Source organism: Uloborus diversus, chromosome 4 (genome assembly GCF_026930045.1).
Source record: "Uloborus diversus isolate 005 chromosome 4, Udiv.v.3.1, whole genome shotgun sequence".
NCBI classification, from domain to species: domain Eukaryota; kingdom Metazoa; phylum Arthropoda; class Arachnida; order Araneae; family Uloboridae; genus Uloborus; species Uloborus diversus.
In genome coordinates, this window is record NC_072734.1 from 2,135,156 (window position 1) to 2,160,629 (window position 25,474).

The following is a 25,474-nucleotide window of genomic DNA, read 5'->3' on the forward strand; positions in this document are numbered from 1 at the left end:
GGTTCCATTTTGTTAGAACTCACTGCATTTCTTATCCAATTTATGCAATCACATACACCATAGGGCAAGGATTAATTTCAGTTTTTTAATTGTTAACATTTTTCAATTTAATCGAGTTATGCAGTAATAAATCATTCAATGCTGTGTACAAAATACAATTTCTGAAAAAAGATTTTAAAATATATTTTTCAAATGCTAAATAGAATCGGAAGCTTTTTAAACAGGGTAAGAAAAATTATCTCCAGGGGTCGATACAGGCCGAAACTAGGTCCCCTTTGTGGCTCTTTCACAAAATATCACATCCTAAAAGCGGCCCCATCCACAAAATTCAGCATTGCATCGTAAAAGGGGACGTATTCACAAAATTTTGCATCGTAAAAAAACGGCAGATACCAGGCAATTAAATTTGTTTTCAGATCTTAGATTAAATCTAAGAATTTCAAGCATTTTATTTTATACATTACATCATTTGCTCTTATTATACTCATTAGAGCCTATACTCCTTACAGCCTTTTCAATGAAGTAGGACGACTAAAAATGCTTTGCTATTACGTTTTGCCAGGAGAAAAAAGGCACATTAATGAAAAATATCTTTTTACAAAAATAAAGAAAGTTAACAAAAATATTTTACTTTTCACAAAATGCGGACCCAAGAAATAAAACCTGGATCTACTCCTGATCTTGTAATCTTAATTCAGTAGCTATGCAAATGAAAAGCGACCCGATTACTGAACGAGCCAATTTGGTAGTGGCCTATGGTCTCCTCTCATTAAGGGCCTCCAGAAAGCTATAAGTGTTTTAGCCAATTGGGGTTAGGGCCCCAAAAATGTGTTTCGCAAAGGGTCCTCGGACATCTTAATTGAGCAATGCTAATATAAACATTTATTGCAAGACGTCTTATAAATAAATATACTTAATATATTTCGGAGACCATGAAGAATGGGTTTTCAAGAAAAATTTACTCATATATATGTCAGATAATAAATTATGCTTCACGAAAAAAGTTTTGCTGAAAGCAGCAATTCAAGTTGAACTGTATTTGTGTGATTTCTGATAGACAGAAACGAGCTCTATTTTAAGAAAAAAGCTTCATCCCAATTTTATGGCAGTGAAAGATTTTAAATATCGTCTAAAAAGTGGAAACTTAAATTTCTGATACCTCCGTTCCACCGAGATAATACACCGGTGTACATGAAGGATCTTGCTCGTCCGCCATTTTGAACAGTTGATAAACTTAATCTTTATTGTGATGCCATTACAATTTTCATAAAACTCATTTCATGCCATGAAATGAAAAATATCTTGTTTAAATTAATCTATTCAACAGAAAAATTTCTGTGATGTATTTGCAAGGAAAACTTTCCCTTTGAGCCTTGAATGTGAGTGTGTGCTTTGCCTTGAATGTGAGTGGTTGCGTTCGACGAAACTCACTGGTCAACCGGTAAGTAACTGGTTACTAACCGAATCGTTCCATGATCAACCGGTTACCACGACGGTTACCATTCTAAGCAGTTCATTGGTTGATTGGAGCATGTGATCATTAACTGTCACGTGATTAACTAACCGGTCACTCTCAGTCGAGCTCGTCGAACGCAACCAGTGTGTGTTTTTAGTCCTTCAAACATGTGAAGTAACTGCAACCACCATGCAGAGCATTTAAACGCTAAATTTTGATTTTATTTTGTTATTTGTTGATGAGTGAGTAGCTAGCTTATCGCAGGTGCCCGCATCTGATAGAAGAATCGTTGTTTCTTAGTTTACATTGAGTTAGTTTTTTGATTTCTCTTTCTGCTTTGAAGTACATAATTGGAAATTTTTCTGTAAGTAGTATCTTTATCTCAAATCTGTCTACTTGAATAATTTCGTAGTATATGTATTTTTAGCATGAATATATATACTACAACAGTTCAAATGAAGCTTACATCATCATCACTAAATGTTTTTCTTGAATGGTGATCATACGTTATACAATAATTTGTAACTATGTAAATCTTACTTTTATATAATTTTTAAATTACAACCGTGATTTTTTTTAAACCTATGCTGCATCATTTTCAGTATGGTTAGGAATTTCCTTAATCATGTTTAGTATCTTTCATACATATGGAGGTGCTTTGCTTTTCGTAATCCTTTTGAGAGTTCTTCATCTCTCCTACCCCCCCCCCCCCTCATCACATTAGATTTATTGAACGATATGTATTTTTCAAAAAATCAATATAGAGTACTTGTCAAAAAAGTTACCTGGTAAATTTTGATCCTTAAAATTATTTTATTACTGAAAGGGATGGGTTTTTTTTCCATTAACATGTATTTTTTCAAGAAAAAAAACTTAGTTTAGTGAAACCTGGTGTAAGTTGGCCACTTGCGGTGTTCTATTTTAGTGGTTAACTTAAACAGGTGGTCAACTTATGGAGATTGAATTATATGATATAGATCTAATAGGGAAGTTGCAACCTATTAAATGTTCATATTTTGGATATTGTTAATTGACCCTCAAAACTAAAAAATTCACCATCGCCGAATTTTAAAACACCATGGTTGATTTTTAATGAATTTTTAAAAATCCACGCGCAAAAGTGCGCTCTTCTGAAACGTCACAGGGCGCGAATGGACAGCCTTCCGCCGAAGATCCCTTGTTTTCGCTAGGGACATTTTGAGCGCTCTGATATTTTTATTTTTTAGAAATTCAATAATCCTTTTGAACACACTATGGAGGCCAGATTCGTTAAAGCACAATCTAAATAATCTTCCTCAAGTAACATCAATGGTGATATTCGAATATTTACGAGAGGATGAGAGGTTTAATGTTCCAGAAACGCAAGGAGTTAAATGCGAGGAGATAAGCCTTTTACGTTTCGTCTTCGAAGTCGAATGCGTGACCTTCAGCTTCTCCCCTATCGGAAGAGCGCATGACATCACTTCCTATGCCATTTGACGTCACAAGCGCTTGAACTTTAAAAATTAATTTAAAAAAAACTACTTGTTGTATCGTAAAATTATTTTCACCTATGATGTTCATACATGTTACTCTATCATATAAAAATAAAATTGAAAAATCGAAAACTTCCCTATTCAGGTTTTACTGTACATAATATTTGCAATGAGAGAAAAAGCCTGCACTGTCTGTATCACTACTTATGCAGAGAATTTACCTAGATCAAAATCAAGCTCTGATCTCTCCACTGGATAACAAATCTCAATTTTTTTCCCCCTAATGACTACTTGATTTTTTAAACACCTACTGAACCAGTTTTATGTTGTACTAATGTTGAAGGGCAGAAGGTACATATAATTGTCACTCTAACTCTTTGAGGGTCAGAGGTAAAAACACCTGAGTACATACTGATCAAAAAGCAGTATGATTGTTGGGGTATGATCAACCATCAAAAGCAATATGATGGTTGATGGTATATACAAATGTTTTGTAAATTATTTATAGTATGAACAGAGATACACATAGGCCTTCCTGCCATTTTAGGTTTTTTTCATGGGGGTGGCCAGAGATGTATACTCAAGCCAGTCATAATCCGGGTTGGAAACAGTTCGATAAAGGTCCGTTGGCGATGGAATCGGGTCCGGTTTGCGGTTCAGAACTCGCGTCAGTTTCATGAATTGTTTAACAATGCCAAAGATTGGCATCCAGCCAATTGTGGTCAATTGCCCCCCTGGCTTTGAAAAATTAATTTTACATATAAGTATGCATGATTTTTGCTGTGTTCTGACAAAAATTCCTATTGAATATACATCTCCCGGAAAAGTTCCAGATGACAGGCCTGTATGTACTGAATGCACATTTTATCAGAAAAAAAAAACATGCCCATTTGATGCAAAAGCCTAGGTTTTCAAACTCAGCTCCTCCCTAAATGACTGGCTGTAGCTAGGATTTTCATCGTTGTGTGGAAATGATTCTTGACACTTTTTTGAGGAACCATTTGAGAAATGTTAAGTATATGAAAACAAGGAAGACCATAGTTGATTAATGCCATAAAAAACTGACTTTCTAAGAATCAAATGGAAGAAGGGAGGGATAGAAGTGATGTGTACTGTTTTAATTTTATCATGGCTTCAAATGTTTGATATTTGTATTTAAAAAAATAGCAAAACTTTCAAATGTAATATTTTTGTAATTCTATCTTTTTTTTTTCTTTTTCCACAATTGTGAGTTTTTATAATGAATACAAAGTGAAACTAAGTGTGACCAAATTCTTGTGGCACATTTTCATATGTGTGAAATATGCTTGTAGAAGCATTAAAAGTATAAGTTTATACTTTCTTTATATTGCACCAGTGTGGGACATCATTTGAGTAGAAAAGTCTAAAAAAACAAGAAACATTTAAAAAATAAATAAAATAATAAATGAAAAGTGTTTTTTAAGTTCTAAAGACTAATTATTTTTGTTTGGTTTGCGCTAAAAAGTAAGAAATATTGTAAGCATATATGATTTCTTGATTACAGCACTCACAAATTGCAATTAATCTTAATATTATATTTAGGTTAATTCTAAAGAAGTCAGTAAAATTTAAATAAAAAAATTGAGAGAAGAATTAGGCGGTATACAGCTTTGTACAGATACTACCAATATTTCCTCTTTCAAATTTTATTGGCTACTTTAGAATTAACCTAAATATAACAATATTGAGATTCACTGCGATTTTTAAGTGTTATAACCACTAACTCATATACTTATTTTATTTCGTGATACTTCCTGATCCCATTTAATGGTTCCAAAGATGACACAAAACAATTTTTCCGATTTCAATTTTGAGAAAAAACCGGCCCTCAGATTTATACCTCAATATTGCTTTGCATGACTCTGTGATTTCATGCTCACACTTCGTTAATGAACCTCTCCAAAACCTGTGAAGCGGAATCCTCTTTTCCTTGTGTTTAATGCATTCTCTATTTCTGTAACACTCAGCCAATATAAGGGTGTAGGCTAATGTTTTGCATAAAATGTAGAAAAAAATGCAAAAGTTTCTCCACTTTTCTTAATGCTGAGTTTGTTTGTAAATTAAATGTTTCATGAATGTAGGGGTAAGTGGTATACCTCGGACATATGTGTACCTTGAACCTAGGCTGATTGTAGCTCTGCTCATTGAAATAGTTGAATAGTAACATGGGTAGTTAAAGTATTTGCCACTAAAGGTCTCAGTGCATACCTTTTTGTTTTGTTGAATGCTAATCTGATTGAAGTGTATTATTAAAAAAGGAAATCCACCATTCAAAAGTAAGTTTTTCCAGATACATTTATGTATTTTTATTATGAAACATATATTGTTTATTCTGAAATGAAGGCCATGCATTATACAGTCATGTTCTAACCGTAACACCATGTGCTTGAAACAAGGTTAGACCTACCAGTAACATTATGGTCAGCTACTGTTTTTTATAACCAAGTGGTGTACCTCGAACCCAATACAAGTGGTGTACCTTGGACTGGTCCAAGATACACACCTCTGCATAGCCATTACAACTCCTAAAATTTTACTGGGTGATGGTTTAACTGGGTTTTTACTTTATGATGTTGCTGGTGTGTCAATATCTGAAGCTAAAGTGGGTACTTCTTTGCCAAGCATTGTCACTCCTAAAGAAATAAGGCTATATCCTAAGGCACTACCGAGAAAACAATTCTGTAGGGGAAGACCTAAAAGAAAATCTTGTATTTTGACCGATACACCCGAGGAAGAGCTTCTTGAAATAGAAAAGGCTAACAAGGCAATGAAAAAAGTAAAGCAAACTAAGACAGTAAAACCCCCTACCAGGCCAACTAAGAGAAAACTTGATTATTCCAGAGTATGAACTGGAGAATATTGAAGATTTATATGAGGAATTCGATGTTTCAGAGGAAGATTTTAATGGGCTAGAAGATCCAGACAACTTCAATATTTAGATTGGTGTTTTTTAATTGGTGAAATTTGCTAGCAAGAAGACTATCAAATATTTTCTTGCAGAGATTATTTCTATTGCTGATGATGGGATATGAAGTTAAATATCTGAAAAAAAGATCCAAACTGTCAGAAGTTCACAAGAGAAGATCCTACTATTTATGAAGTTGACAAAAAGCATATCATATTCAAGCTAAAACACCCAATACTATCCGGTGGGTCTGAAAGGCAGCTCGAGAAGTTAACATTTGGAATTGACGTATCCAATTACAATCATGGTTAGAAATAAGTGTAGCTTAAAATAATAATCTTGAGTATGGTTTTCAGAAGCTAGAGGATCTTGTTATTTTATTTAAAAAGTGCAACGTAACAATATAATAATATCTAAATTTTTATTTATCTTTGAAAGAAATAAAATATGTATTTCTAAATTTATGTGTGGTTTACGGATTCATAAATAGTGATGTTCTTACTGAAAATCATGTTTTTTTATCTGTTAATCATTGGTCCAAGGTACACCATCCCAAGACCCAAGGTACACCACTGGTGGTGTACCTCGGCACTAATTGCATTCTTCTGTTTTTCTTTTAAAATGTAATTAAAATAAGTTAAAAAAATTTTTAAGATAATTATATGTTGTTTAAAAAATCATAAAGTTTTAACTATAGGTATTTGCAGTTAGATTTGGCAAATAATTATGAAATTAAAAATTGAAAAGTGAAAAAAGGGTCCGAGGTACCCCACCTTCCTCTACAAAGATGTCTTCATAGAATAATATTCTATTATATGTACATATTATATGTAGTAGCTGTTACTTAGTACGCATGAGACTTCAGTCCATTAAACCTCATTAAATCTGACATGAATCAAAAGTATTCTTTGAAATAAAAGTAAAACTTAAATTTTGGTGTGTGGACAAACTTAAAAGAAAAAACAAAAATAAGATTTTTTCCCTATACACTCAACTTTTAATAATTTGAACACAAAATGTGAAGCAAAATGTTTGATTATTCAAAATTGTAGCTTGAAGAAAATAAGTTAAAGGAAAATAGAGTAAGTCAAATAGAAGTATTAGACTGAGGTTTTAATTAGAAATAAAAGTACAATCCTTCTTTTCTGCCAAATTTTAGAAGCAAAAAGACATTGTTTTAACCTTTGTTTCAATGAGTTAATTTTTGTAAATTTATAAAGTTTTGAATTTCAGCTAGACTACCCTAAATTAGCCATTATTTGTGATATATAGGTTTCTGAATTAACAATCTTCTGAGATTTTAAACTAGTTTTTGAATCTCATTTTGCCTCAAGCAAAGTAGCTGAAGCTCAAAACGTTTACTGCATCAAAAAAACGATTCCTTGTGACTCCAAAACACACTTGTGCAGTTCTTCCTCTGAATATTTTTTTTACCAATTCTTTAAAACTTCCTTTTTTTTTTTTTTTTTTTTGACATTTTCCCGATCAGATTTCAGATTAACGAAAAAGTTTTCCGAATTCAAATTAAAGCATCAGGAGTAATTCAATAGAAAGAGTTTTGAAAACTGAATAACTTCAACTGTTTTCTTTCAAAACTGTTTGTAATATAATTCCTTTTTTTTTTCAATTTTTTGGTTAAATATGTTATATTATAATTAACTTTTTGCTGTAAATTGGAATTTTATTATTAAGCTATCATCCCCCCCCCCATTTTCATTTGTTTTACTAATAACGGGTTTTGAAAAATTGCTCTCAGGAGAATAAATACAGCTTTAAACATATTCCACATGAAAATATCCTCAATTAATGAACAATAATTCATTTTGAAATGAAATAAAGAATGAAAATCTCAAATAAAGTATAGTCAGTTAGTTCTCGTGTTTTTAGTCATTTCCTTTAAGTTTGTCTTAAAGCTTTGTTACTTTATTCGTTTTGTGAAAATAAATATCACTTGTGCTCCAGCTAATGGAACATTTCTGAGTAGAACCTTGCAAATTTTATTATGTTTAGAACGTCAAGTTTGGTTAGATGTGATTTCTTCAAAGATTTAAAAAAAAAAAAAAAAAAAAAAAAAAAGCTCATTCAAGAAATGAATGGAAAACTAGTTATTAGAAAAGAGGAGAAACACTCTCTTGATCGTAACCCGCATCCTTAGACAGATGTTTTGGTGTTTAGTTTTCAGGGATCAATCACAGAAAGCGTCTCAATTTCCACTTCCGTGATAAAGCTGAGCGTCTTTTATCGTTGTTTATGTGTTAAAGAGAAAGAGAGATAGGGGGAAAAAAATGATACGCGTAAATGCAAAGAGAAACTAGGCGGAAGAAATCAGTTGAAATTATTACATTTTCCTTGTGTTTTCTTTAGTAATATTTTCCTAATATTCCCTATTGTCATGTTTATTACCTTTTTTCTCGTTTATTTTGAGTTTCTTTGAACTCCAGTTCACGCAGTAAAAAGAGGAGTTACGTAAACGATTACTTTTGAAAATGCGTCAAATTTTCCTAAGAATAATGTAGCTTGTGCAATTTTACAAGAAAATTGCGAGCACATTGCAAATTGAGCACACAACGAAAATTATGAGCACTTGAAAAATCATTCTTTAATATGCCAATGCATACTAATCTCAATTTTTATACCCTTGGTGGTTTTAGCTCAGGCATATTACTAAATTTAAAAGTATTGTTTTTAATGGAGTTGCGTATTGACAGACAATTTGCAGAGCTATTGCCAAGGACGGATACAAGGGAGAGGCGATGGAGGCGGTCAGCCCTCCCTTGAGGGACCCATCAAAGGCAGTTTTTCCGAATTGGAAGCTCTAAAACGCAATTGTAGATCCATTTTAATGACGTTAAGGAAAGGAATAGTGTTCCATTCTCCGCCCTGAAAACTTTTCGGAATTAAAGTCTTAAAAATACAATTTTAGACGATTTTTTTGTATGTTAGGAAGAGGCGTTTGGAGGCCTTCAACCTGACATTTCGCAAAAGTTGAAGAAAGAAGTGACTACCGACATCTCAGGTAGCGTTTGAGGACAAAAAATGTGTTCAGTAACTTTCCTCCGGTAATTTCTCGAAACTGAAGTCTCAAAAAGCGCAATTTTAGACTACTTTCGATGATGTTGGAGGAGGGAGTATCAAAACATCCCCCTCCTCCCGAATTATTACGAAATGAAAGTTCTAAAACTACATTTTGGAATAGTTCTTTCAAAGGAAAAGGAAAGAAAGTCGTTTGAGCGTCCCCTTGGCAAAATCTGTGTTTTTTAGTTGTTTTAAATAAAAATACTGTCGCAGCCCCCCCCCTCCCCCAAGCATGTGTAATCAGATACGTAGTAAAAGGCTTTCAAGTTAAACATTCAACCACCCCCTTCTTGAAGCATTTCTGGCTCCGTCCTCGCATATTGCATTCCCCTGAAGCTGGAACTCTTTTTTTCATGTGGCGCCACCATCGACGGATGTCATTACCACTTGAGAGATATGACGCCCAGATTCCCACTAGATGGAGGTACATAACTTCTCATGACGCGAAATTACGTTTGGAATTTTCGTTAGCTGAAAGAATCGAGACCACTTTTAGCGTGGAAAATTGGCAAGCTCTCAATACGAACAAAACCTATGTGAATCGTTCTTTCAAGGAAAAAGTATGTTCTTAGCTCATTTGGTGTGATAATACTTTTCTGAAATTTGCTAATAATTTTTCTGAACATCCAATTTTTGAAAAGAGCAAAATGGCTGGAACTTGTGTGAATGAACAGTTTTGAAACAACTATAAGCTTTTAGCTTGTAAATTTCAAGGTAAAAGTTGGTTCCCTTGGCTAACAGCCTAATGGACATATCCGTTTCCGTCTTGGGACCGGATGTCTACCTTTCCATCAGATCTGTGAGAAGCGATCATAAATTAAAAAAATAAATAAATGAATTCTGTAAAAGGTGTTTCTCCTTTAGCGAAGTGTTAATGCAGTGAAAGCAAGTTGTACTCTGCATCTTGTGCGTTTCCCAATGAGGTAGTTTCCAAAATTTTAAAAGTATTCTTTTCTGAAAGAGCATGCTTAAAAACATAGAATCTGATCATTTTTTTAAATAATTCCTTTAAGTTTAATATTTAAAAAAAAAAACTTAAATCGGTGCTTCTTCATCGTTTATCGCTTCTGCCGATGACATCACAAATGATATGCAAATGATGAAATGCCGTGCAGTGTTGCCATTCACGGTCCAAAATATTTAATTCGCATCTTTACTCACGTGTATTGGCAACGATATGGTTGATAGCAAGCATAGAGCGGAATGGGGTGGTTTCCTTCAGTCAAAAGTACTACTTTTAGTCATTGAAATGGATAGAATGAGCAAAAAAAAAAAAAAAAAAAAAAAAAAATACATGGACCCAGAAAATACTAACAGTTTTCCAACAGTTTTTTTTAATTAATTTGTTAAAATGTCCGATTTTTCAAACAAGGCGTGGTCTTTATGACGTCACGAATGATGCAATTTGGCGCATCTTTCTACTACGTTTCCACGTTATGATAATCAAGACGCGAATTAAAATTGCGCTCTACGTTTGCTATCAACCCTATCGTTGCCAATACACGTGAGTAAAGATGCGAATTAAATATTTTGTTCTGTGAATGGCAACATTGAATGGCACTTCATCATTTGTGATGTCACACGACAGAAGTGTAAACAATGAAAGCGCAACGATTTAAGTAATTTTTTAAAAATATTAAACTTAAATAAATTATTTAAAAAATGGTCACATCCTACGTTTTTAAGCATGCTCTTTCAGAAAAAAGTACTTTTAAAATTTTGGAAACGACACCATTGTAATTCGCTTCTTGATTATCATAACGTGGAAATGCGGTAGAAAGATGCGGCAAAGTGCATCATTTGTGACGTCATAAAGACCACGCCTTGTTTGAAGAATCGGACATTTTAAAAAATTAATTAAAAAATAACTGATGGGAAAATGAAAGTATTTTCTGTCCATGTTATTTTTATTTTTTTGCTTATTCTATCAATTTCAGTGACAAAAGGTACTACTTTTGACTGAAGGAAAAAACCCCATTACGTTTTCGTGAAATATTTTTTTATTATTAACAAGTAATCAGGCCCTTCCCAGGGCCTGATTACTTGTTTTTAAAAAATATTTTTATACGTATTTTTGTCAAGTTCTTTTTGTCTGGTGGGTTCGAGTGCGATTTTAATATTTTTCTAAATTCTATGAGCTCTTTACTGAAACTCTATTTTCTACGGGAAGGGGGGGGGGTGATTTTTATTTTGTTCTAATCGTAACGTGTAGTTTAATCTGAATACGTTTTAAATCTTCGCGATCCAAGTAAGATCGTGAAGCAATTTTCGAGGGTTGGTGAGCGGCAGGGAGTAGGAGTCGGAACCCCCTAGTGTTTGTATAAATATTTGTTGCATAATTTTGTTAGCGCCAATAATATCCTTCCCTTCGCCTATGAGTAGTGATTACTTTTTTTTTTTAAAGTATTTTTGGCCTTGAAAAATGACCGCGTAGGTGGAGCTCTCTCCGAGTGGAGGAAGTAGGTCAAAAGGATGTCGCGGGTTTTTCGACGTTCATTTTCAGTTGTTAGTTTCGAATCAACATCGCTGCGTTGGACTATAATCGGATAGCCTTAAGGGAGGTAAGAATTTGTGCTGGGAACATGAGTAAAGTCGAACCTCCATATATCGAACTTCCACATATCGAAATTTTCTACATATCGAAATCCCAGTAAATTTCAATGTTCATTACATAGAAAAATTGTTTCTATGTTTCGAAAAACTCTCTATATATCGAAAAAAATTTCGAGACATTCGTAGATTTTTTTTTTTCTACTTTAGACTTTGTCTTATGAGAAATGAAGGTTAGAGGAAAAAATTATGTTCACTAAAGGTTGCTACGAAACTCATAAGGAATCTGGGGTTGAGGGGTGTGTAGATAGGTCGTTGTTTCGTTCTGGAGTTCTTAAATTCCCTCAAGTTTATTTCAAATCTTAGTTGTAACAGTAACATTGTAAAATCAGTTTCAATGTATCTCTTTTGTTCTGTTGATTATCATTCCTAGTCTTTTTAGCTTCAGTAAAAATCATTCAAGTTAAGTAGATTGATTTTTTACTTTTCTCTCGATTACTTTGTCAAAACGAAAATCCCCTAATGTTGCGGATCAAGTTGTATTGCCGAAGAATGAAGATGTATAAAGGCGCAAAAATGTAATTTCTGTTATTTTTTTAATTATTAACTTTCATTTAATCCAATGCTCGTATAAATTAGAAATTAGGTTTCATACACGAAAATTAGCTTTAATTTATTGTTTTAGGATATTTTTAGGATAAAATAAGATCGTTTCTATATATCGATTTTTTTTCCGGCAATTTGCTACTTCGATATATGGAGGTCCGACTGTATTAAAATTTTTAGGCGAAGCGCATTCGACAGGAAGTCTTATTTTGGAAAAGAAAAGTAAAAATAAAGGAAATAATAATAATAGCTGTCTTTTCTTTTAAATGAGATTTATTCTTTGGAAATGATGGATGTATCTTGAAATGTGCAATATTAAAATTTTAAAACGAAATTTAAACTTAGCGGCGGCCTGATTTCGTTTTGCTGCATAAATTATTGGTTTCAAAGATGCACTACACTGATCTGCCGTGGGGGAGTACTAATCTACCTTAAAGAGCAGTATTTGCAGAAATGATTGTTGGAGATATTTGGAGAAACGCGTTTTTTAGATTCCATACTAACAATAAGGAAATGTTGATTTAACGTTTTTTTCGTGCTTTATTCTCGGAGCAATCTAAAAACCAATCTTGTACAATAAAACTGAAGTACGATAGATGACGAAAATTCAAAAAGATGAAAAAATTGCAGATAACTGCCCTTTATCTTTTTACGGCAGTAATAATCTTGACATTTTTGAGAGGATAGTTGAAATTTTCCCTATTACTTGTAACCAGAGATATTTTTAACGCGTTCTCTACAAGCGTATTTCATGCGCATTAAAACGCTGGGGAATGTCTCGAAAATTTAGTCTAGTACACTAGAACCTCCATTAAGGCACACCTCTGAATAAGGGACACCTCTATTTAAGGGACATTTTTTCTGGTCCCAGTCCCTTTGAATAGGGACTTCTATGTATTTACCTCTAATTAAGGGACACTCTGTTTAAGGAACAGTCACGAAGCCCAAAAATGCAAAAAATAATGCGTAAGCGCATAAGAAATAATGAATTTACTAGAATTAAAATGTCACTTTTCCTGTAAAAATTATTTGAGGTAAGTTTGACATACACATCTGTGAAGGAAACCAGTAATGTATTGTATAAAAAACTTGCTGAAATTAACATGCATGATTTGTCCTCTCAACAACTTATTCAAGTAGATTCAAAGCCGATGCAGAGTGCACAGCAACTAATTAGCTTTGTATATAAAACGTAAAATTTGAACATTAATCGTAATTCACATAGTATTACATTGTAAATTACATGAAGTAAAGCAAATATATGTAATGAATTACTTCAAAATTATTTCTGTGTGCTACAAAAACTTTGTCATTACAAAATTTTTGATTAAATTTTTATTAATAAAATAATATAAATTTAGAAATTTGAATAATTGTGAATTTTATTTAGCATATATGAAACATTTTCAGTATTTAATCATAAGTGTTAATAGTTAATGTTTATTGTGATATTATACTACATAGTACACGGCATGCATCATTCATCCACCTCCAAATAAGGGACAAAATGTCTGGTCCCTTTAGTGTCCCTTATTGAGAGGTTCTACTGTATATTTTAAGACTTTGAACTTTAAATAAAAATTTTAATACGTTGGAGGGGGGGGGGAGATTAGCTGGAATTACAAAAAAAAAAATATTACGTACAATAAAATCCCTCTAATGCGGACACTAACCTGGACAATTTTTTTCGTCCACAATAGAAGGTTGTCCGCAGTACAGGGGTTTAATAATGTTATATGCGTTGGAATCGGGGAATTAAGAAATGTCCGTATAAGAGGGGTGTCCGTTAGGAGTGTTTTTTTTACTGTATGTGAATGTTTTTTTTTTTTTTTTTTTTTTTTTTTTTTATTTAATACAGAATGTCAAACGTGTTAAATGATGAAAGTCGAAATGGTATTTGGGGAATTCTCAGTAAAGTTACAATTTCTTGACTCAGGCTCAAAATAACCTCAGAATAGCAAGCTTTTTCTTTTTTTAAATTGAGAATTCTCGAATTGCTTACTAACTTTACATGACCGAAGTTGATGTCCCTTTGATTTTTCAGATTACATGATTGATGAGAATAAGTCTAGCTCGTTGTTTTTAATATTTATTGATTTTGGCGGATTTTCGTCTTACCACCCCCAGAGTTTCTACAGACGCCTAGTGGCTACAGGGTCATTCCATATCAAATCAACCAATAAAAAATAAATTTTGAAGGTCAATGTTTTGGATTGTTATGATTTTTTGTCTGTTTATTATACTTACCTCCAGGATGAAAAAACTGAAGTTTCAAATTTTTTCAACAATTCTTTGCAAAGTTATGCATTTTTTAAATTTTGGAGGAATCCGAAATTTTGCATTGATTAAAATCTTAAGAGGGTTATTATTAGAGTACTATTTGACTTAGAAGTCTACAATTGGTGCTGTTTTGTTCAGTCTTTTATGAGGTTTTCAAAAATATATAACGAAGCCCAGTTGCTAAAAAAAAATTATAATTTTTTTAATAAAAAAGTTTTTTTTTAATTTGTAAAAATTCAAAATCGAAATTTTTAATTTTCTTGAAAAAAATATATGTTACTTAGCCTTTTGTTAGCAACATTTGTTCAAAATTTCAAGATGGCATTCTTTTGGTATCATGCAGAAAATTTTTTTTTCCTCTTTCAACAGTGCTTTGATGGGTCATTCCATGTCAAATCGACCAATAAAAAATAAATTTTTAAGGTCAATGTTTTAGAATGTAATGATTTTTTTATCTGTGTATGATACACATCTCCATGATGACAAATCTGAAGTTTCAAATTTTTTCAACAATTCTTTCCAAAGTTATTAATTTTTTTAACTCTGGAAGCATCATAAATTTTACATTGTTTAGTAATCTTTAAAAGGCTATTATCAAAGAACTAATTGACTTAAAAGGTTAAAACTTGTGCTGTTTTGTTATATTTTAGGAGGTTTTAAAAAATATATAACAAAACCTAGCTAAAAAAAACATTAAAAAAAAAAGTTTTTGTAAAAATTCAAAAAAAAAAAAAAAAAAAAAAAAAAAAAAACAGGGTACTTAGTCTTTTTAAAGCAACATAAATTCAAAATTTCATGATGGCATTTTTGTGGTATCATGGAGAAAAAAAATTTCTCTTTCAAACAGTTGCTTTAAATTTATTTGTAAAAAAAACATTTGTTCTAATGAAAAGTAGTTAAAACCGGCACTATTGCGTAGAAAAACAAGTACTTGGCAGTATTGCAAGCACATTAACATGTTCAAACAATTTTTTAGGTGAAAAAAAATTTATTATTGAATTAAAAAATCTAAATTTTATTTAAATTTGATAACTTCAATTTAAAAGTTATTGAAGCTTTTTCAGCCATATTTTAAAAGCAAATTTAAGTTTTATTTATATATAATTTAATTGCTACAATATAAAATTTAATATTTTTTTAAGCCCATTAAGAAGCAGTTTGAGATGTGGCTAACTCACTTTGCTACACTATAGAACTCAATTTGTAAGTCCTAGTATAGATATACTTTCTTCTTATGTAAGACTTCAGTTGCTTTTGCCATCTCCTCTTTCGAGACTTGGTATGTTCTGCTTGTAGCATTGACAGGATGTAATTTGCACAGAACAAAATTTTTAGGAATGGTCAAAATGTCTGCTTTTCTTGGATAAATGAATGATGATGATGGTTCTCTAGGATGAAGGAAAGAAACCTGGATTTCTTCTTCTACCTGATCTTTTGAAACTACATATCCTATTCACCATTTGCTGTCATAGGCACAAGCAATATAGCCCACAATTTCTTCAAACTGTACATCCCCATTAAGAGGGCTCATGAACTCTGGATCCTACGTACTAGAGCCTGGTTTCGGATCTTTGCTGAACTCACTCATAATATCATCAGTTTCAGGAACTGAAGAATGTTTTTGCTTACTTAATTGTATGCGACAAACAGTACAAATTTTCATTCCTTCTTCAATGCCATATGTTAGTTTTGTCACCCACAAGCTTGCAGTTCTTAGATCTTTTTTCACCCAATGTCCTTCCTTTTTAAATGGATTGCAGCAAAATATGCTCCACTGTTTATCCATTTTCAACTGAAAGTTGGCTCTTAACAACAAAAATATGCATAAATTTAACATTAAAATAACAATAAAAATTGGAAAAAAAATTCTCAAAGAAAGCAAGCAGTAAAATTTAGAATGTGCACTGTCCAAGAACATACAAAGTACTGAAGATTTCAATGCCTCTGTAGTGGGAGAAAGCAGACGGGTTTCATATTACACCAGAAGAAAGCCTAAGGGTTCGTTACAGCAGGCAGCTGATGAGTGAGAGTGGCTACTTAGGGGATGAGTAGCAGGGATGTAGGTGCTGAAGCTCCTTTGATTCTTCCTAGGACTCATGATGGTCAAGCCCTTCTACTGTATCAACCCATGAACATAGGATTGAAAAAAATGTTGATTGGAGACCTTTGCTTTACTGAATTATTTCAACACTTTCGATTACGGACCATTTGCCATCAATAAGTAGACTAATATATTTTCAGTTAATAAATTTTAATTCTTGGCTATTTAAAAAAACCTTCATACATACATACATATACATATATATATATATATATATATATCTGTATAAATAAACATCTGTATATATATAAAGGAATCAAGCCAAGGGTGCCAATAAAACCTCCTCAAATACTGTACAGCCCCCCCCCCCCCACAGGAATGAAACCTCTTTACAGAGAAAAATGCCCCTTAAACATCCCTTTAAAAATCTTAATTGCAGTCTTTGGCATCCCTCCACCCCCTTTGGATCATCCAGCTGATCAAGCAGCATGAATTGTTACATGAATAAAGATGTTGAAAGAGGAAATATTTTTTTTTCTTATGATACCACAATAATGCCATCATGAAATTTTGCATAAATGTTGCTAAAGTAAGACTTAATAACATAAATTTTTTTCAAAAAAATTAAAAATTTCGATTTTGAGTTTTTTTAAATTAAAAAATTTTTTTTTCAAAAAAATGTTAAAAAAAAGAAAAATGTAGAACTAGGTCATGTCATATATGTTATAAAACCTTATTAGATACAGAACAAAACACTACCAGTTTTAACTCTTTGAGTCAAATAGGTTTTTAATTACGGCCATTTAAAGAAAACGTGTCAGGAAAAATTTTCAACTTCGTCAAAATTTTAAAATATTATAACTCGAAAACAAATGAGTGAAAAAATCCAAAACTTTGTATATTTTCTCTGTTGTGGTAATAGTCCATTGGAACAAAAAATGAGCAAAATCTAAAGACATGACGTTTTGACCATTGGTTGATTTGATATGGAATTACCCTACATCATTGCTAGGTGCAGGGACTGATTACCGCACAGGCTGACTAGACCTGGGCCTGGGGTCCCAAACTACTCAAGGGGTCACAGTACCTTTCAGACATTTTTTTTTAATTTAAGTGAATTTTATATTTTTTTAAACCATAACATGCACACTTATTTCGTAATCAATAATTTATTTTCAAAATTTAAAAATATTGCCTCCTTTTTTTAAAAATTCAAAAAATTGAAGAAAATTTCAATTTTTTAAAATCTCTAAGGCTTTTTTATTTTTGCACTAATTTTAAAAAAGTATTTTGCTAAACGATCACGATAATCATCTTTAAAAATTTGTGCATTCATTTGCTTATGGGTTTATTAGAAAATTTTCTGCGATTAATTATGTAAAAAAAAATCAAAGTTTTTTTAAAAAAAATTTGTTTTTTAAAGGTTTAACATGCTTTAAACATTTGAGTAATTTATAAAATACTTATCCAGTGCACTGTCTCATATGTTATCCTAATTGTAAAAAGTATTACTTTAAAGCTGTATCTTTAATAGAAAAAAATCCTTAGGGATTCTAATGACAGGGAAACACAAAAAAAAAAAAATATCATCGAGAAAAAGCAATTTAAAATTTTTCTTTTGCATAAGAACACATAGCGAGAATCCTAAAACCACTCATAACTTTTTAAATATTTGAACTAAAGCAATAAAACTTTTCCTCTGTGCTCAGAATAGTTTTTAGTTTTGAAATAAGCAATAAAATTTTTTTTGATCGTTTCATCATTTTTGAGGTACTGTAATCCCTTAAAGAATTATGCATAGCATTACGATTATACGAACAATACATGCATTTTAAAAACAAATAAAAATAAAAGCATAATGCTTGTTAATTTGAAAAACTCTTCTTAAAGAGAACTTATATCCATTCTTCCATAAGCGAATTTACCATGTCACAATTATGAGGGGCCCCGAAGGGAATTCATAAGTGCACATGATAAATGATTTACATTATCCTGGGATAGACAAAGAGATTCCCAAAGTTTTAGCAGCAGCCATCATAAGTTTATAAATAAAATAAGAATCTTACCTGTACAACTTTCTATGCACTTCCGAATTTGGTGTATTTAATGACAAAGTAAACAGAAAATAATTACGGCTGTCTTTATCATCCTTACTAATAATTTACTTTTAACATTTTGTGCAATTTTATTCATTTTACGCTCAATAGTAAGTGAACCTTTGTTCAAAATAGGTTAAACTAGTCGACCCGTGCGGAACTCCGCACTGTACTTCGAATCGTTTCATAAGGCATTTCGCTCTTTAAAAATTTCAAAGAAAGAATATTATGAAGAAAAACCGAAAAAAGTAAACGGAAAAAAAGTAAGCGCACAAGAGAAGGCAAGTAATTTGAAGACATCAGTAACAAAACCTCGTTAAATACAACGTTGGGATAATTTGATCATCGCTCCCCTCTTGGTTGTACGTATTTTCAATGCAAATATAAATATCATTAAAAGTGTGGCTGAGTGACACGTGAAAAATCAGTAATTTTACATGTGAAAAAACAGGTTGTGGCAAATACAGTCCTGCCCATGTGAGCATCTGACGGAAAAAAAAGAAACATTAAAGAGATATTTAGTGGCACGGATTCGAACTGGCGCCATTCTGATTAACAGTACGACGTTCCAACAAACCTAGCAGCTGTGCCTTCCTTTTCGAATGCTATTCATTGAAGGAATGCGTAATAAAACACAGTAAAAAAGTTTTTCGCCGAAAAAATATAATACGATCATGCGTTTATGTTTTGACATTAGCCAGCATGATACGATTTAAAATTATATGTAAGAAATGGAATTTGATTAAAGAATGAGAAAGATCTCACACGTAGCGATTGAAACAAACATTTTAGAAAAGTAATAAATTCGGTTGAAAAAATAAGTGTTTTTATTTTTGAATATTCAACAATTTCGCATAGCAGGCTTCTTTAACCGTTACGGCTTAAATGCCCGCACATGTTTTTCTTTTAATCGAACACTAAAAATTCAAACCAAAACCAGTTGAACTGAGTCCGTTTTTTAAGTGTAATTTTTCAAACGTAGACAAAATGTTTTTTTTTTCCAGCCGAAAGCAGAGGAGTAGGAATTGATTTTTTACTAATGAAGTTGATAATAATTTTAATGTTTTATATCGTATTCGAATGAATAATTCAAGATTTACTGGTTGAAACTCGTAGTTTTAATGTGGCGTAGTATTTTTGAGAAATCACGATTGCTTATTGCTTTCATTTGACTGTTTTTGGTCTCCCATCATTTTATTTTCCCACCGCCACCCTCCGCACCATCACCGTCGACCGGCTCCTCACGATGCTACTCCTATAGCGAAAGCCGTCTCCAGGTTGCATTCATGTCCTACACACACGCGCATACATACACAACTATACACGCACACATACACACAGACACACGAACACACATACACCTACATACATATACAAACACATACACACATACAAACATATACACACGCACACACAAACACACACGCATACATACAGACACCTACACATACACACACACAAAAACATACACACACGCATACATACAGACACCTACACATACACACACACACACAAAAACATACACACAACTACCCACACATTCATGCCTGCACACAGACACAAACACATATGCCTACACACACATAATACACATCCCTCCCCCCACATATATTCGTACACACAACTACCCACACACTTATGCCAACACACAGACACAAACACACATGCCTACACACACATACACATACCACCGACACACAACACACATACCTCCCACACACAAACACACACGCCTACATACACACACTCGTGATTGCGAAAAACATAATTTGAATTCAAGATGTCAAAATTCAAATTAATTTTTATGTATTTCATTTGTACAAAAGTTCGAACACTGTTATTAGAAAAATCTACATTTCAGCATACAATGAAAATGTTTTTCTGCACAAAAAGAATTCCCTTGAGGTATATCCAATACTTTTTTTTTATGCTTACATTATGCTCAGTGGTCTGGACGGAGTCAAAGCTTAAAAAAATTGAAGAACACCCTTCGATTAGCAGTCAACTTATCTGAATGATAACTGTAGCCTGCATAAAAGAGTCGAAACACCAAATAGCATTCTCACTGCATTTATTTTATTACGTGTGTTATATGTTGTATGTTATGAGTACATGTAATGCGTAATATTACTGTAAATTTGCTATTATGTCGGACAGTCCGAACTGGCCCGAAGTTCAGACAGTTTATAGCCGAACGCTCTACCGAAAAAAAAAAAAAACTCACAGGTAATTTAATTTTTTTTTCTTGCCGAGAAGTGTTTTCATTTTTAAAAATTTTTACAATTTGTTATCGCAGGCTGTTTGAACCGTTATGACTTAGATGGCAGCACGTGCTCATCATTTAACAGCACGGTTAAAATACAAAATAATTTGAACTAAGTTCTTTTTTAAGCGTAGCTTTTCAATTGTAGTAAAAATGTGGTACGCTATTTGTTTTTTTGCAAAAAGAAGAAAAATATATATATTACCCTTTAAATTGAGGTAGTATTTTTTTTACTTGTACAAAGAGTCAAAAACTCATTAGAAGAATCTATATTTCAACATACGATTTATAATATTTTACTGAACAAAAAACAATTCCAATGTAGTCTGAAATCTTAAACCTGATACTTATATTTTCGCTCACATTATGCTTTAATTTTCTTCCCGGAGCCAAAGCTTAAAAAAAAAAAAAAAAAAAACCTTACAATTGAGTATCAATTTAGCTCTGTGTCGCATCTAGTTATCATTACAGCTAGGAGCGTTTCTACCTCATGTATTCCCTCATATTGTTCATGTAATGCGCGATATTTCTCTAATTTTTTGTTGCAGATTGTCCGGACGTGGGCCCGAACACGCATTCTCCTGGTTACGAAGAGAGCGCTCTGCCGATCAAGCTATTCAGCTCTGTCGATCATAGCGCAAATTAAAGTTATAAGTTTAACCGAAAACCTCATTCTGGTTCTTTAAAACAGGTTTTTCGGCTGAAAAAAACAATTTTTAAACCGTGGGTCTATTTTTCGTCAGTAGCCAGCACCATAAGTTTTAAAATAAGGCGTAAATCAAAGAAATCGACCAAGAATTGAGGAAAATCTGGCGTAGAAACCAAAAACAGGCTACAGAAATAATATATAAGGATTTTTGCGAAAATCGTCATATTTTATGTCTTATCAGGTGAAATGCGCGTTACCATCCATGTGTTTACCATCCAGCTCAAAATTTATAAATATGTGGTTGGTAATGATAAACTAAAGATAAAATGACATTATATAAGTACTTTATTTCTAATATTTAGATGCTTGATTTTTTTGAAAGTAATTTTTTTCAAATTCTCCGATTTTATTCCAAAAGTTTAATTGAAACTCATTAAAAGAAAATTAGTTGATGAGTACTATTAAAAATTTTCCTTATTTTAGCATTTTTTGTCGATTAATTTTGATTTTAAATAATAAATTTAATGATTTATTAATTAATAAATTGATTAATGAATCAAAACTAAAGAATACTAAAAAAAAATTGCATGATGACACTTTTGTCAGATCAACAAATTGAACCCTCAATGTCTCTAAAAGAAATTAAGATGTTTTATGAACTTTTACAGTTTAACAAAAGTACATATCTTGTCTTCCTAAAAAATGCCGAATTGCTATCATTGTGAAAAGGTGAAAAATGGAAAAGTTCGTGATGCAAAATAACACTTTTCTTGAGAATTTCCCCTACATTTTCTTTTTCCTTGACATCTTCCATTTTATCTTTAGAAAGTTCTCTAATCACTATTATATTTTTCACAATTCGCGTATATTTCACTCCACAAAAGTGAATTTTACTTCTCTAAGAGCGTGCCGCAGAAATATTTTCACATAATTTGAATTCAAGATTTCAAAATTCAAACTAATTCTTTTTTTTTTTAATTTTTTTGAGCAATCATATTGCGTATTGTTCTCATTTGACTGCTTTGAATTCCTATGATTTATTTTCCCCCCGCCTCCCTCTGCAGACCGGCCCCTCCCGATGTTGCTCCTCTAGCGAAAACCGCCTCCAGGTTGCGTCCATATCCTACACACACACGCATACATACACACCTACACAAACACACACCTACACACACATACCCACAGACTCATGCATGCACACACACACCTACGCAGACACACATACACACACATCTACATACCCACAGACTCATGCATACACACACACACACACCTACACAGACACACATACACACACATGCCCACACACTCATGCACACACACACACACCTACACATACACACATACACACACATGCCCACACACTCATGCACACACACACACACACCTACACAGACACACATACACACACATGCCCACACACTCATGCACACACACACACACACACCTACACAGACACACATACACACACATGCCCAAGCACTCATGCCTGCTCACAGACACAAACGCCTACATACACAAACACACTCGTGATTGCGAAAAAAATAATTTGAATTCCAGATGTCAAAATTCAAATTAATTTTTAATTTTATTTTTAATTTGTTTATTTTTGCTTTTTTGTTGCAAAAGTCTTCTTTTTTTGCATTGAACAAAGAGTGCTATGTATCTCAGAAGCAATTATACGCCATTTTCATACCAAATTCCACACTGGCAAGAAGTCGTAAGCAACAATGAAATTATAGTGTCAGTAATAGCTGTGTGTATTAAAAACTGCATTAATTTCCGAACGAAAATTTCCGGTAGACTGTGTATCAATGCGTATCAAACTAAAACTTGTAGTGACAGATTTTTCTTTTCTGTTAACGAAACAAACACGAAAAGAAATTAGTCTTATCCAAAGCAGTTGATACTGAGCAATGAAGTAACTTTGAAAAGGTGTCCGGGGGTATTCTAACAGTGATAGAAATATTTCAGTTGAAACTCTGGACCGTTGTGAAACACGTCGGCATGCTCGTCCGTCGACTGGATGCAAAGCACGATGCCCGTGTCTGTCGCAAGGATTGAATGTTGAGTCACAACGCGATGTGAATGTCGGAGACGCAATTAACAGCGACCAAGGTCGGTTTTTCCGTGCGACGGTCGTTGCGGAAGAGACAGGCAAATAGTAAAGCTCTTCCGGTTCAGTTCGCTATGACCGTTGGTTGTATTTTTACGACCTTCTTACTAACCAAAAACCAGAGGGGTGCCCACAGGGGAGAATATGGCGCAAGTTGCGCCTTTAAGGTTGGGGGGGGGGGGGGGGTTAATTTTTTTTATTTATTTATTTAAATTTATTTGTTGATTTATTTTTAGGTATACTATTAATTGTATTTTGTTTTATTCTAATTTCATTTATTTAATTTTGTGTGTATGTCTGGACTGTCCAACCACGGATTGTATGGAATTTTCAAAAGTCCAGATGAGACGAATCTATCTGAATGAGGGGGAAAAGTAAAAATTTGATGCGTGTGTTCCGCTCATTTAAATGAGACTCTGCTTCTGTAAAAGTTGACATCGCTAAAAAATAATAGATTTGTCCATTTCCGGCTGTAAAACGGATGTTTGTCTTTCCATACAATCCGTGGTCAGATAGTATGTGTATGATATTGGTGTAGCACGGGATTTTTCTAACAAAACAATAATAGTAATGATAATATAAAATAAATACATGAATAATTAAATATTTTTTACAAAATGAATAAAATTAAAAAAAAGGCTAAAAATGCAATAAAAAAGGCAAAAGGGATAAGAAAAATAGGGGGGGGGGATGAGCAACCCTGTCGAAAACTTAAAGTAATAAAGAATACTGCAGAAGAAATACCTGTTTGTGTGGACAAATTGAAATTTTACAATTTCTCTGAGTCATCAAATATTCTTGGATGGTTTTTTGGTGGAAAATATTATAACCTAACGGAGCCCAACCTAAGACCGGCGGGCAGTACGTGGTCCGCGAAGCTGACCATGTTCTATAAACGTCTAAAAAACCTGATCATCTTCCTTCGGTGTAGAAAATGATTGTTGTAAATTCGAAGCTAAGTTGTCAGAAATCGCTTTCTAAAGCAACGACGGAAACTTAGTATTAATAAAATAAACATGCTGTAATTATTACAATTTTTCTTTTTCCGTTTTCCTTATTTTTCCAATGTTATTCAGAATAAAAAAATCAAACATATTTCAATTTTGTTTTCGTTCTGGCCCAAGAAAGTCAACTTAATATAAGGTATGGTGCTGTTAGGCGTTGGTTCTAAAAACTTGAAGTTCTAGAAAGAATTTTAACATAAATAAAAATTAAAAAATCAGAATGAGTTTTAACATAAAAATCATGGTTTTGTGGTTATTTTTTGTAGGAGCTATTTAACGAAATTAAAAAGGAAGAGGATTATGTGACTGGTTTCTACTAATCACAGAGAAAGAAAGAAACAAAACTTCAATGTGCGCCTTTTTGTTTAAAATTTTATTCCTAAATGTTAAGAATTCGAGATGAATGGATGCGAATTAGTAATCCTTACCCTTTGTCCAAGATATTTTCATATCATATTCTTGTGGAGATATTTTTAATGTTTTACAAGCGTATTTCTTGCATTGAAAATCAGAAATATACTCATCAAAAAATAAAATTTAAACGTATTTTTCGCATTGAAAATCGGAAATACTCCTCAAAAATTTTAAGTCAAGCGTCTTATCACGATTTGTATTTTGAACAAAAGTTTAAAATCGTGAAAAATGAGGAAAAGCAACTAAACTTTTTAAAGTTTTGCATTTAAATGTTTTTTTTTTTTTTTTTCAAGTACAAATCATCAAATATTCTAAATATTAAAAATCAAAATTGTATGTATTTCTTTTTTCTCTGCCATCTTCCTTCGAAATTAGCTCCATTTTGGAATTGATCACTAGAATAATCTTCACTGTTTTCGTGTATTTCATCCCTCCATAATTAGTCTCAATCCTCTAAAAAGTCACGGAATAGTTTCACTCCCTGTGGAAAAAAGTAAATATATATATATATATATTAATTTGA

General features: G+C 32.6%; 2 protein-coding genes across 3 annotated transcripts in view; one reads left to right on the plus strand and one right to left on the minus strand.

Annotated features, from left to right (window-relative positions):
* The window catches only part of LOC129219760 (palmitoyltransferase ZDHHC17-like), a 38,330-nt gene extending 37,114 nt beyond the window's left edge, over positions 1–1,216 (minus strand). The window contains 1 exon segment of the mRNA XM_054854053.1: positions 1,160–1,216. Within this exon segment, the coding sequence (XP_054710028.1) occupies positions 1,160–1,216 (57 nt within the window).
* Positions 1,217–1,708: 492 nt separating this feature from the next.
* The window catches only part of LOC129220258 (cysteine and glycine-rich protein 1-like), a 96,813-nt gene continuing 73,047 nt past the window's right edge, over positions 1,709–25,474 (plus strand). Inside the window, exon 1 of one of the 2 annotated variants that reach the window (XM_054854637.1) lies at positions 1,709–1,820. The gene's annotated coding sequence lies outside the window, so the exon portion shown is untranslated. Of the gene's footprint in view, positions 1,821–11,462; positions 11,494–25,474 lie in introns of those variants that run through there. The other variant, XM_054854638.1, reaches the window with a different exon arrangement.